At 36.1% G+C, this 14,260-nt stretch overlaps 1 protein-coding gene across 6 annotated transcripts in view; it reads left to right on the top strand.

Moving 5' to 3' along the window:
• LOC149805147 (thiosulfate sulfurtransferase-like) overlaps positions 1-14,260 on the top strand; it is a 35,384-nt gene that overhangs the window by 18,364 nt on the left and 2,760 nt on the right. For all 6 annotated transcript variants that reach the window (XM_089947837.1, XM_089947876.1, XM_089947860.1 and 3 more), the window contains exons 5-7: positions 2,666-2,795; positions 8,366-8,464; positions 10,495-10,619. In XM_089947837.1, coding sequence (XP_089803963.1) covers positions 2,666-2,795; positions 8,366-8,464; positions 10,495-10,619 — 354 coding nt within the window. The remainder of the gene's footprint in view (positions 1-2,665; positions 2,796-8,365; positions 8,465-10,494; positions 10,620-14,260) is intronic.

Below are 14,260 nucleotides of genomic sequence, written 5' to 3'. Positions count from 1 at the left end.
ACATTTTTTTGTAAGTCAGGAATTTTGTTGGGGTTTCATGGAAATCTTAAATGTTCTGCTTGGTTCAGTAGACAGAAGCTTACAGATCATAGTTTAAGATGTAGAAAGTTGGCTTGTGTGTATGTAACAAAGGAAATTAAAAAATTTCAAGAACAGTTAATACTTGGAAAACCAGTTTTAATTAAGAATTTACCTGAAAATGATGATTACTGCAAATTATTCCAAGAGTTTGACAATATGTGTCCGTTAGAGAAATTCACTGGTAACAGCATAACGTTGGAAATTTTAAGTGCTTACTGTATATACTCGCTTGTAAGTTGAGTCCAACTGCTGGTGACATGGACCCTGATCTGCCATTGCATAATGTGCCACCAGATCAGGGTCTGCATTGTTTATTCTACTGATTATTGCTAGCAAACTGCATAGACCCAGATCTGCCAGCATGTTATGCAATGTAACTGTGCAGTTTGGATTGGGACTCTGCCTGTAAACGAGAATATATGGTACTCTATGTGCTCATGATGAGTGCATAAAAAAAGCAAGAATTCCAAAGTAAATACAAGAACGCCTGTTAAGATTTTAAATGAGCAGGAATAGTTTCATGGTATATTTACAAGCAATTAACAGTTCATTTACTCCATGCATCCATAATGTCAGCATGGGTTTTGATAAGATCTGTTTAAACCTTTTAGCTCCTAGCTGAAGCAGTTAAAATGTAAAATGTGCTTTCTGATAGCCATAGCTTTGGCATGCAGTGAGTGAGTTGTACACCTTTTCAATGGTCTTGGACTATCTCTAGTTCAGTTGGTTCCTAAGGATGCAAATTGGCTTATAGCTAGAGCATGTTCCTCTCAGAAGCCAATCAAAGAGTGGCTATGTGCTCTCTTTCTCTTAGTTGATATGTCAAGAGAGGCAGTGGTTCAAGATGCTGTCTGTGCTCTTGAGCATTACTTGACATACACAAAAAAAAACATTGTGAGGTATGACAAATTCTCTGTCTTCTGTTGAAGGACAGGAAAGAGGGTATCACCTTTCAAGGTCAAACATCATGGCTGAAGTGGGTAATATGCTGAGAGTATGTTGAAGTTTCAAAAGATCAGATACACCTCATGATGATTTCAGCTCATGAGATTAAAGTGATTTCTACAGTCCTCACTGTTAAGAATATTTAATTACTTAAAATCTACTACTTTATTATCTTTCTCAGAGTAAGAATCAGTAAGTTGAGTCATGGTCATAGCTGGACTGCATGTCATTAAGCATGTGTCAGTTGGTAAACAAACTTTCCAGAAAAATGAACTTTTGACCCCCATCCAGGAATCTGTTTTGCATCTTAATTAGGTGTATAACTGATGTTCTGATAAAAGTTCTATCAGTTGGGCTTAAAACATTTGACACGTTAAGTTGTATTTTGTTGTGACCAGTTTGGGCTGAATTTTATTTTCTTCAAATTATTGAATTCAAGTGATTATTTTCTCTGGAAATACAAAAGTGCTTTGATTTAATTCTTGGACAGAGACATTCACTGGAATTTATACTGAATTAAAAGCTGGAATATTTTCTGTGATTCAACAAGAGACTGTTGACACATCAGTACAACACTGACTTTTACAGATGTCATTGCCTTCCATCATGAATTTCATTGGGATCTGAACTAAGATTCACTTAGAACTTTTCATTGATAGGACTTGTGTTTTTCTAAATTCTTGGATTACAATTTGGATTTAATTCGTAAAACCTTAAGTTCTTTTTTTTCTCATTTTTCACTTTGTATACTAGGGAAACATATTATTTCTTAAATTTTACAAAGCTTGTTGTCTTCACTCTCTTCTGTTACTTATTTTAAGAGCATTGACTTGTAACACTCACATTCAGATATTATATTTCAATCAGAGACATGATAAAAACTGTTGGATGGCATGTGCAATAGACCTTCTCAAGTTTTCATCTCCATGATTTAGCTTCACAGAGACAAATCAAACCTGGTGGGTCCTGTGGCTGTGTTCCAGATGATGTCTGCACAACCTCCTTGTGGGTGTGGGTTTAGTGCTTCACAGATTTACATGGAAATTTTTTTTATAAGAAGAGTTCATTAATTTCTTCTTATAAGTGCATGGCCATCATGGGTTACAGGATCATTTTTTTTGCTAGCTCTTGTTACGAGAGTGGGTTATCCTTGCTATAGGAAATTCAGCCATTTTTCCCTTGAAGAGTGCCCATGGTACAGGCTGGATGTTCATCATTTCCTCCTTTTACCTATTCTAATGTTAATCTGATTGATGAAGGCATACAGTAAATTATATTTGTCCAAGAATACATACTCGATCACATTACTGTAAAACCCTCCCAAAGATCCCCTCACTGAGGGTTAGCTCGAGCCACAACAGAGTAAATAACCATAACCAACAAGCGGTGGTATGGGGAAGTAAAGGGAATTACTGGGAAGAATTACTTCCCTTTATCTTAAAGGTATATACTGGTTATTGGGAAAGACCAAAAACAATAGTCTTTCAATGATCATTAGATCTAGGAGTTAGTGGCGTTTCTAACTTATTGTTAATATGATCAGATAAATATTCTCAGAGAAAAAAATTTATTTACAGTTTTAAACATAAAATATAATTGGCAATTCCATATTTTAAGTGTTATCACTCTTCCATTTCAGCGTTCAAAGTTTGAGGCTGTGGTGCATCCAAACCTTTTAAGGAACTTTGATGACATGATGATCAACCTCAGTAACAAAAAAGAGCAAGTGATTGATGCCAGGGCTGCTGACTTATATGATGGAACTGAAGGTTAGAGAGGGTGTAAAATATGTTTCACCTGCAAAAGCAAAGCCTAGGAAAAATCGAAAGTTATGGTACAACTTAGCCTCATGCAGAATGCTACTTCCAGCAACAAAGTGATCTATATATCTTGTTTGCTTGCACTGGCGAGATGAATGGCTTCTTGCTTATACCTTTAATATCGCAGTTGTTGATGACTAACTTTAAGATTTTCAGAAAGACATAGGTACATAGGAAGGTACAATATACACTTGATTAGTTAAAAATGTATTTGCCTGGACAATGCTTTAATCTTTTGAAAATATTACCCACCTCCTTCATGGGACACGGTGAAATATCATATGCTGGGAAACAACCAGAGATTTGCTTTCACCATGGACAAGCTCATATGATGAAGTTTTGCTGTAAAATCTTAAGTAGGCTTGGCAGGTACTGAAAAATGAAGACTATATCACAAAAGCCAGCCACAATTCATGTGTGTACACAATTACTTGTGATGATAAAGCCCATCACAAATCACATGTGTGCATAATTACTTGTCATAATAAACTATGTCACAGTTCAGCTGTGTACACATTTACATGTCATGATAAAGCCTGTTACTATTCATACGTGTGCACATTTAGTTGTGATGATAAAACCTGTCACAATTCACATGTGTACACAATTACTTTGGATGATAAAACCCATCAAAATTCACCTGTGTACACAATTACTTGTCATGATAAAGCCAGTCACTATTCATACGTGTGCACATTTACTTGTCATGATAAAGCCTGTCACAACTCATGTGTACACAATCATTTGTCCTGATAAAGCCAGACACAATTCACATGTGTTCACAATTGTCCTGATAAAACCTGGCACAATTAACATGTGTTCACAGTTGTCCAGATAAACCTGGCACAATTCACGTGTGTTCACAGTTACTTGTCCTGATAAAACCTGGCACAATTCACATGTGTTCACAGTTACTTGTCCTGATAAACATGGCACAAATTACATGAGTTCACAGTTACTTGTCCTGATAAACCTGGCACAAATTACATGTGTTCACAGTTACTTGTCCTGATAAACCTGGCGCAAATTACATGTGTTCACAGTTACTTGTCCTGATAAAACCTGGCACAAATTACATATACACACAATTACTTGCCAGGATAAAGCCCAGCACAATTCACGTTTGTGCACAATTGTACTGATAAAGCATGGCACAATTCACTGCGTGCACAATTAGTTGTCCTGATAAAGCCCAGGTTAATTCAAATGTATGCACAATTATTGTCCTGGTAAATTAAAATTTTTAAGAGAAATGTATAGTAGCTTATATAACAATATTGGTGAAAAGGAATAAACAAATTCATATAATTGCCCATAATTGGCCCATTGCATTATTGCCTGTATTGTTGAAAAGCTATAATTGTAGGAGTAAGTTGATTTTATGATGAAGTTTGAGGGACCTGACCATGGAGGTTATGATATTCTTCCATGGTATTGCAGTCGAAGGTGTCTTACATGAGCTGGTCATGCTGGTTGTCCCCAGAGGATACAGCTGTATGGCGGAGGCTGTTGTTGAAGGCTTAGATGGGTGTGTGTGTGTAGGTGCTGCTTGTTAAATTGGTCCCAGCCATCCATGTACTTGTACAGATAGACACCCTTGAGGTCAGGAGTTTGACCTTGTGGACGGTGTGGAAGACCAGGGGTGGTGATTTGTGGCTGCTTTTGCCTGGCTTCTGTTTAAGAAATGGAGGCTGTCTGTCAGTGAACTGGAGCTGGCCCAGAGAGAGCATTGTATATTTTTCCATGTCAATGATGGTGTTGATGTCAGCCAAAGAGGTTGTTCCCAAAGCTGTCATCAGCAGGTGGCAATCATAGTCTATCAGTTTGTGTAATATCATCAGCACCTTGGTAATCTCTGGACTTATTTACAGCTGGAGGTTGCAGCTGTTATGAGTGGCTTGCAATATTTTCCCATGATGTAGCAGTTGCCATAGGCTTGGTCTTTTCCCAGGCACTTTAGGCAGATGTGGCAGGTGTGGGTGGTTTTGAATGCCTTGAAGTCTGCAGGGGTCATTTCTGCGATTAATGTGTGTCTTAGTTTGGTGAATGTTTCTTGAATGCCCGTTAGCTCATCTTCAAGACTTTCTATGAGGTTGGTTATGGTGTTTATCCTCCAGGTTGGTCCTGCCATCACAGCAGACAATTACATAGCTGTAGCTGCATGGGATCTGGCTCACAGTCTTGTAGTTCTTGCTGTATGTCTGGTTGATGTCTTCGTACTTTAGTGGCACATTAAATACCTCAAGGCCAGTGTAGTCGACATATGGCATCTTCATCTGTCTAAACAGGTATTTAAAGAATAGCTTGTTCTTTCTGGGTATCAGTAGGATGTTCGGCAAGGCTTATTGCTGATACCACAGCAGTCGCATTTGTGGTCCTTCAGTAGGTCCTCCTGCAAAGGGAATGGAGGCATCAGTCCCTAACCCTCCATACTGCAAAGGGTATGGAGGCATCTACAGCAAACATGATGGTGAAACTCACGTTTGTTGTTTCTGAACACCATCGGGAGAAATATCCTCAATCTATACATAATGCTGCTTCTCTCTGTCAAAAATTAGCAGCAGATTTAAGTTTATATCCAGTATTTTGTGATGCAGACGGTTAGATCGCCCATGCCAGCCAAAGATGTTGATGGTGATTGTGTGGCCAAGGCTAAAAAACCTTGTTATGTTGAAGACCTTTTTTGTTAGCGCAAGTTTATTGAATCATTGCTCGCACTTATACCAGGTATACCGATTTGTTAACCCGATAGGCATTGTCATCATCATCATGGAGAGTGGAAAGTAAGGTTCATTCAACGTAGTGGTTGCCATCAATTTGTTTGTTTATAATAGCCTGCATAGTATTGCTGGGTGGTGTATGGATGTCGTAGTTACCATGAAATGGGATGGTACTACAATATCAGCAGTGCCATTGACCTCACCACTTGCCACCCACACCCCTTATTTGTGAATTTATCAAGGTCATACTTGATGTTGGCAATAGCTGTCCTGATCAGGCTCTCAAGGTCATTGGCCTCTAGTGCTGCCACGGCTTGGTTGCTATGCATTTAAACCGTGTTAGCAATATTGGTGTTCTGGTCAGTCATTGGCTTTTCAAGATCACCTAAAGAATGAGGTTAAATTTGACACCCTTATTGTTAATCTCCTGTTTAAGTTTGTTGATAATGCCAGGGGTCATGACCTTGAGGAGCAATGAAGTGTCGGCTTTGAAGGGAAGTATAACACACAGGAATTATGGCTATGCGGTCCACATCCATGATGCTGGCAGTGGCTTTTCTGGATGGATGCTCCTTTACAACAAGCAGTTGTGGCTTGATGGATATGAGAATTTGTCACCTGTTGTGGTTGGGGGCAGTATAGCTTCTTGGGTGGGTTCCTTGGCTGTCTTTGGTGTGGCTTGATACCTGGCTTGGCAGTTGGCAGACTTTCACAGCTTGGCTGACTCCTCAGGGGCTGCTTGGTCAGGCATGGCCTCCAGAGTGGGATCCTTGGCTGCTTCCTGAGTGGTTTGTCGCCTGGCTAGATACTTGGAAGCCTTTGATTGAGGTGTTGTGGACTTATGTTGTGGTGGTTTTGAACACCAAGGGGATGGCCTGGAGAGGATTGAAGGTGATCAAGGTTACTGTGATTGAATGAAGAAAAATGTGTTCTGCACAATAACATTAGTTCTGCATCACACAAAAAATTTGTTTCTACAAAAACATTTCAGTTGTCTATATAGCAGTTAATCAGGCACAGTACTACTTGACAGATTAACAGTAAATTGGAATTGTTAAAACACTGACCCCATATTTTACCAAATCTGATGGCATACATTTATTTTCAAGGCCAACAATTTTTACATAGATTACAGGTGCACATATTCTTTGTATAAAGAATTCTCATTTACAAGATGAAGTTGAGAACAATTTTGTTTGTCTAACCCTATAAAATTCTTGAATAAATCTTTCGTATATGTAGTTGAAAACAGCAGTAATTTCTCTATGAAAATAGATGCTACAAATGATTTGCATTGCTATAAAGAGCATGACAGTTGCTTGTTTTTCACTTGTCAGTTTCAAGCTTTAGTGAATTTTGACTTTGTGAAAAGGTTAAAGATTTATTTATTTTCTGTTTCTGACAAGTTGTACACAGTTGTGTCCTTTGTAAATTTATGGAGGAATTTTTGTATTGCGGTATTTTATGTTTTCGTGCAATGTACAGAAAACATTTCCTGTAATGCTGCAAAAAGACAATAGATACTAAGATAGTCAGGGCAGAGGGAATATGTCTGAACAAGAATAAAAATACTAAAAGCTCAAAAAAAGAACAGAGGTCATGACCAGTTAAAAATGCCATTACTGGTATAAACAGTAAAAGCTCTCACTAGTTCAAAATAATTGAAAAATATATAAACTTTTATCCAGCATTGACACAAGAATACCTGGACAAACTTGAGAAAATCAGGAGTTTATTTTCTTTCAAATATAAGCTATGTTATCCAGAGTATTATATTTACAATGTATATCTTAGTTTTTACCTTGCCTTTGTGAAGTAGAGGAGAAATGTTGTATTATGACCACACTTTACTGACACTGGTAAAAAAATGTTGTTTAGCTTTGTCTCTCAGAAGTTGCATTATAACACATTTCACTGAAATTGGTAAAATTTTGTTAAGTTAACTTTCTTAGGATCTGTGCATGCTTGAATCATCAATCTAGATGCTGTATGGATTTCTATTAGGGCCACACCTTTACAACAAAAGAAGATCACTAATCTAGGTTAAATTGTGGTTATTCTTGCATTTAGCTCATGAGGCTTTTTGCACCCATCATAGATAGTTATATCTGGAATCATGAGGTTTGGGATGCATCTGTAGACTACAAGCTTAAGGAGTTATTTAAATGTTGAGTACTGTTTTTCTATTGTAATCACAAACCGTTTCAGCAGTAAGTGTGAGTATATGATGATTGTGTTTTATGTGACTTTGTATTATTTTCACATGATTTAAAAAAAAATTTTTTAATGCATTTTGTAAGGTAATGAGTTCAGAGTTTCATAGTAATAATAACCCATTCGCCATTTTTTGTTCCCCCTCATCACCATTTATTTATGAGGGAGGTACATCAGTTGTGACTAATACAGTAGATAACTTTAGAATATACATGTATTCATAAGTCACCATTCGTTTTGATAGTCACCCACTGTGTTATTTAGAACCAAAGCAAAAACAGGAGAAGCTTTTTGATTAGGTATAACAAATAACTTGACCAGTCAAACTTAATGTGTAGATACACATGTATTTCCTCTTTGTATGCAAAGGGTTGACGTGAAGGTGGTAAGCTCAAAAGAAATCTTGGCTAGTGAAGTTGGGGACCACTTTGCTGGTTATCTTGATTTGATTGGTTACTTTATTTTTCTTAAAATACTGTATAATTTATATAAACTTTAATTATATGTACTAATGTGATCATAAAATGTACAGATCTGATTTCACAAAATATATGAATTTAGTATGTACATGCTTCAATTTTTCAGTTGAGGAAGGAGGGCATATACCAGATGCCAAGAATATTCCCTTTCAGTCTCTTTTTAATGATGATGGTACCATGAAATCGGAACATGATCTTAAAACATGCAAGTATTATAATATAATTTATGATGAATTTATCTTTGATGAAAATAATAGACTTGTTTAAACTGTTTTGTATCAAACAGCCTGAAGCAGCCATTTTGTAAACCTACTTAAAAGTGAAAATATTGGTTCCACATGAATTTTGTTTTACACTGAGTTGGGAGTATTTAGCATTTGTATTTGCATATTATGGCCGTCATCAGGAGATGTAGTAACATATCACTGTACTGACATGATTTTTGTTTGAAGTATTGCTCTCATCAGCTTGCATCTGGATGCAGTGTATGATGAAATCTTGTGAGCATAACTGGTCTTGTAGTGTATTACAAAATCTTGTTAACACAACTGATCTTGTTGTTTTTAAAGGATTACTGTAAAATCAGCATATCTGCAGTTCATTGCTTCCCTTATTTTTGTGCAAGTTATTGTCCATTTTAACTTGAGTTTTAATCGTGTATATAACAGAATCATAGGAATAAAGCATGTCTTACAGTATTGTAAGGATTACTGTGAAACTTGGTGTATATCATGGTCAGTGTCTGATGATAGCATATTAACAAAACACTCTACTTACGTGTTTTGTTAGAATTTTTGCCATTATTAACTTCCAGTTGAAATTAGTGTATCAGCTTTGTGAACATTACATGTCTTCCAGTTATCTATAGAACACAGCTAGCCTCAGTTATCTATAGAACACAGCTAGCCTCAGTTATCAATAGAACACAACTAGCCTTGGTTATCAATAGAACACAGCTAGCCTCAGTTATCTGTAGAACACCGCTAGCCTCAGTTATCTATAGAACACAGCTAGCCTCATTTATCAATAGAACACAGCTAGCCTCAGTTATCTATAGAACACAGCTAGCCTCAGTTATCAATAGAACACAACTAGCCTTGGTTATCAATAGAACACAGCTAGCCTCAGTTATCTATAGAACACAACTAGCCTTGGTTATCAATAGAACACAGCTAGCCTCAGTTATCTGTAGAACACCGCTAGCCTCAGTTATCTGTAGAACACTGCTAGCTTCAGTTATCTGTAGAACACAGCTAGCCTCAGTTATCTATAGAACACAGCTAGCCTCAGTTATCAATAGAACACAGCTAGCCTCAGTTATCTATAGAACACAACTAGCCTCAGTTATCTTTAGAACACAACTAGTCTCAGTTATCAATAGACAGGCAGCTGTAAAATATTAAAGAATATGCCGATTGGCCAGTTATTGTATTCAATAATTTGTGGAGTTATCTCTTTTTAAACTTGGGTACTAGCAGAATTCAGTCTATGAGAATCTTTTAAACACTAGTTGCAGCTATTTGTGGATTTCTATCATACTTTGTATATATTATGATTGTCAAAAATCACTGTAGCTTTAATAAATCTGGCAAAAACTGACATTTTTTACGTCAGCTGGGTAACAGTACATGACAGTAATTTGACTGCAGTTACTGATAGATTTCATTTATACTTAATAAAGTAAAACCTGTCTTGAGAGACCACATCATCTGCCAACTAAAATTATAATATATAACCTGGACAATATCAGGTACACCAGATAAACTGTATGGGAATTCCAATAACCTAGACACTGACCCAGATAAACATATTTACTTCTGTTCATAATGATCCTGATATTAAACCGATACACACAATATTTTAGTTATCTATTAGTTGTTTACAGAATAAAATCAATAATTCAGGTCAAGTAGAAAAAAAACTTGATTTTGGACAAGGTTAAGTTACAGTTGCATATAATGAAATAATAAAAAAATAACTGACAAACAATGCAAATTAAATATACATAACAAATATTAAGGAAAAGAAAATAAGAATGATCTTTCTTTCATTGTAATAGAATGTCTTTCATATTCCATGAATTTAAATATTGAAGAAGAAAAAAAACGTGAAAACTGATACCCTAAAAACCATTGAACTGTATATAATTCATTACAGATCCTGCTGACTTGTGTCACTTTTATTACCTACTTAATTATCATTATTTACATGTGATTGCTTTCTTTCTTATTTCAGTATTTGATGCAGCTGGAATTGACCTAGGGAAACCAGTAGTGGCTCAGTGTCGAACTGGTATGACAGCATGTGGCATAGCTGCAGCAGCACACATCCTTGGAAAAGAAATAGTACCTCTTTATTATGTAAGTAGAATAATCAGAGTAACATATATTTGTCTATACATTGGATCCAACTGCAAACAGAGACTCTGATCTGCTGTTGCATAATACACTAACATATCATGGTCTGTGTTTGTTCTGTTTATTAGGCCTGACAAACTGCACAGACCCAGATCTGCCATTACCTTGATGGCAGGTCCAGGTCTGTGCAGTTTGCAGATGTCAGAGTTTATATAGTAAATATGTCAGATGTGTCCTTTTTGTCCAAAAAGCAGAAGTAAAGTGTAGGAGTCAATTTTGAATTTGATTAGTATAATATATTTAGTAATTATCTGGGCTTTTATAAACCTGCTTGTAGAATGTGGAAATTTGTTTGGAAGTGTTGTGGAATTAAACTTAGATGGTTGCTGGTAATGCTATAAATCAAGGAACTTTTGAGTTTGACTAAAGAAAAACATTCACATGTATTTTCTTCTGTAAAGTTGAAGATGGTGGCATAGCTTTTATATTTTAATTTTAATAAAGCAACATTATGTTACAGTATTTTGAAAATGTTAAATCTTGTAAATAGCAAATGTCTTTAAGTCTCAATTTCTGGTCAAGGTAGTATGACATGTAACATGTACTTTACTTGCTATTTTAATATTAAAGAGATGATTAACTACTTATAATTAAGAACCTTTTCTAATTTGCTGTCTGGACATGTTTTTGTAAGCAGGTTTAATTAACCAGATGAAAACAACACAAGTTTCAACACAACTGTTTCTCTAAATGAATGTTGATCTTTTCAAAAAGGAAATTAATTTTGAAAGAATAAAACTAGAATGTGTCTAATTCAACACAAAAAGCAGTGACACAATACACAACAACGTTGTCACGAACTCCCCTACACATAGTCAAAATACTTAAGATAGGGGAGATGAATGTTTGGGACAGGTGATAATCACTCAAAGAACACTTTTTATATTACATTTATTGACATATACACTAATAATGCAAACACTCATACTAAAACTACCTCCCATGATGATAATAAAATGTTAAATGAAATAAGATTAATAGAAACCGATTCAAGTCCTGTTATTCAGCTCTCTTTTAATTGTCACGAACAGTTGTCTCCCTCCACTGGCCAGGATGCTCTGTGAAGCCCTTATGAAGATGCTCACTTCCACACTTCCATAGTGAAGCCCTTATTAAGATTCTCAACATTAGGAACTCACCAAAGTAAATTTTCCCACTTGTATCCTGGTTCAAATATCACTCCACAGTTTGACTCCACGACTTTACAATTTATCATCCATAAGTCAACAATATATATATTTACATATTCTAAAAAAAATAATAGTTAAACATGGCCACAAATGAACACTATTCACTGTTCCAAAATTCAACACTATATCTTTGCTTTCCTGCTCATATTTCAAATCTCCTCCACTGGCCAGGATGCTCTGTGAAGCCCTTATGAAGATGCTCACTTCCATACTTCCATAGTGAAGCCCTTATTAAGATTCTCACTCCAACACTTACAATAAACCCTTCGCTGATCAAAACGCTTCATGAGGTCTATGGGGTCACACACACCCTTCCTGTACTTTGCATCTACCGTTCACTGGCCAAAACACTCAGCGTGAGTTATGGGGTCACACACACCCTTATGCCAGCCTGTCCGTCTCCTCCACTTCTATCTCTGACTGTTTTTCATTTCCAAAATGCATCAATGTATATGTAACAGCTTTCTTTCCATGCAGCATGGATGTATTGCAGGAACTCATTTTGCCTTAAAATTGCAATGTCAGTCTATTCATTGAATGTATCCTATTTTCACTCTTGGTAGCAACTTTCGCTCAAAATGTTGATTTGACGGGTTTGTGTGACAAAAGTAACCTGCCACTACTTTCACTTCATTCCATTGATTTTGATCTTTTAATTAGTTGTTTTAGGACCCTCAGTAACTTGTGCTCTCACTTCTGGTGCAGCAGATATTTTTGTACGAAAATGGTGGTTAGTACATGGAAATTTGAATCAAGATTATGAAATTCTCTAATTTTAATAAGTCACATATTTTGTTAAATTTTATTTTCAAACAACATTCTCAGTGGACTGTAAATAACAATTTGATGACATTGTGATGAGTGAAAATGTCCCTAATGCCAAATGGTGGTCACACTTTAGTGAATGCCAATTAAAGAGGTGACTTGTATCTTATTGACTATTGCCATGTCTACCTAAGGGTTATTCATCCAGACTGTCATGCGGCTACATCACTTTTTCATGTAGCAATAGAATGAGGCTTTCCCAAAATTTGGAAAAGTAATTTTATAGGCTGATGAGATGATGTCTTATGTAATTGTGATGATAAATTGACATTGTACATGTGGACATTTTTACTGACTGATCAAGTCACATGTGCATCAAGAAGATATGTGAAAATTGTATCCTCTCAAGTTTTCCATATTTTTTTTCTCTGAATGACTGCAGAAAATATGCCAGGATAAGCTGAGTCTGGAAGAGTCATTTTTGAAGTTTCAGCTTCTGTGAAGTTTTACTGAAGCAACCTCTATGGACAACACAAATCAATTAAACATTTTATAAGACCCTCACATAGCAAAGCTCATACAGAGTCAAGCAAGAGTCTGGTTGAACAAGACTACTTAAAAAATAAACCACTTCAAGCTCATACAGAGTCAAGCAAGAGTCAGGTTGAAAACGAATAAACCACTCAGGTGGCGCTCTAGTTTCGCATTTTGCATAGGGTTAGAATTTATAAGAAAAAGAATTTCCCCGGCCTTCCTCACTGGTTATTTAAAAAAGACCTTGTATATCTTAGGCTTAATTCAAAGGACCTTTAATTCCCTTTATTTTGGTGTATGATTGATGGATCCATAACTGCTCTAGCATTGTAAGTATGTTTGTAATTTAGCAGGATGAACTTAAGAGGTAAATTGTATAAAAAATAGGCAATCACTTTTTTTTTACAATTTATCTATTTGGTAATTCATTCATTGCACTTTCAGAAGCTTGAATTGTCTAGTCTGGCAAAATTAATTTTCCCTATTTTAATAGCTGCTATAGATAGTGTACTTATGACTAATTCAGGCTGATTTTTTAGCACAAAGGAGCAGTCATTTTAGTTAGCAGTGTGCTCAGATCATGTACGGTTTCCAAAAGTACAATATCCAAAGAAATATCATCCACATTACATTAATGTAGCATAGAGGTATGCCAACATTCTCAATTTGTGCATGTTTTAAATACAAACAATTTCACCTTACATAGATCACTCTCTCAAAAGTACATAATAACTGGTGAGCGCCCCTTCAAGGCTCATATTGAGTCAGGCTAGGGTCAAGTTTGAACAAGATTGCTTTAGAATAGACCACTTCAAGCTCATACAAAGTCAAGCAAGAGTCTGGTTGAAAACGAATACTTCAGAATAAACTATTCCAAGCTCATACAGAGTCAAGCAAGGGTCAAGTTTGAACAAGACTACTTTATAACAGACCACTTCAAGCTCACACAGTCATGCAAGAGTCTGGTTGAACAAGACTGGGTTAGAATAGACCACTTCAAGTTCATACAGAGTCAAGCAAGAGTCTGTTTGAATAAGACTACTTTAGAATAGACCACTTCAAGGTCATACAGAGTAATGGAAGAGTCTGGTTGAT

Source organism: Sinohyriopsis cumingii, chromosome 2 (assembly GCF_028554795.1).
Source record: "Sinohyriopsis cumingii isolate HCF-2022 chromosome 2, ASM2855479v2, whole genome shotgun sequence".
NCBI classification, from domain to species: Eukaryota; Metazoa; Mollusca; class Bivalvia; order Unionida; family Unionidae; genus Sinohyriopsis; species Sinohyriopsis cumingii.
Note: the sequence above shows the minus strand (reverse complement) of the source record. Positions and strands in the feature narration are given on the sequence as shown.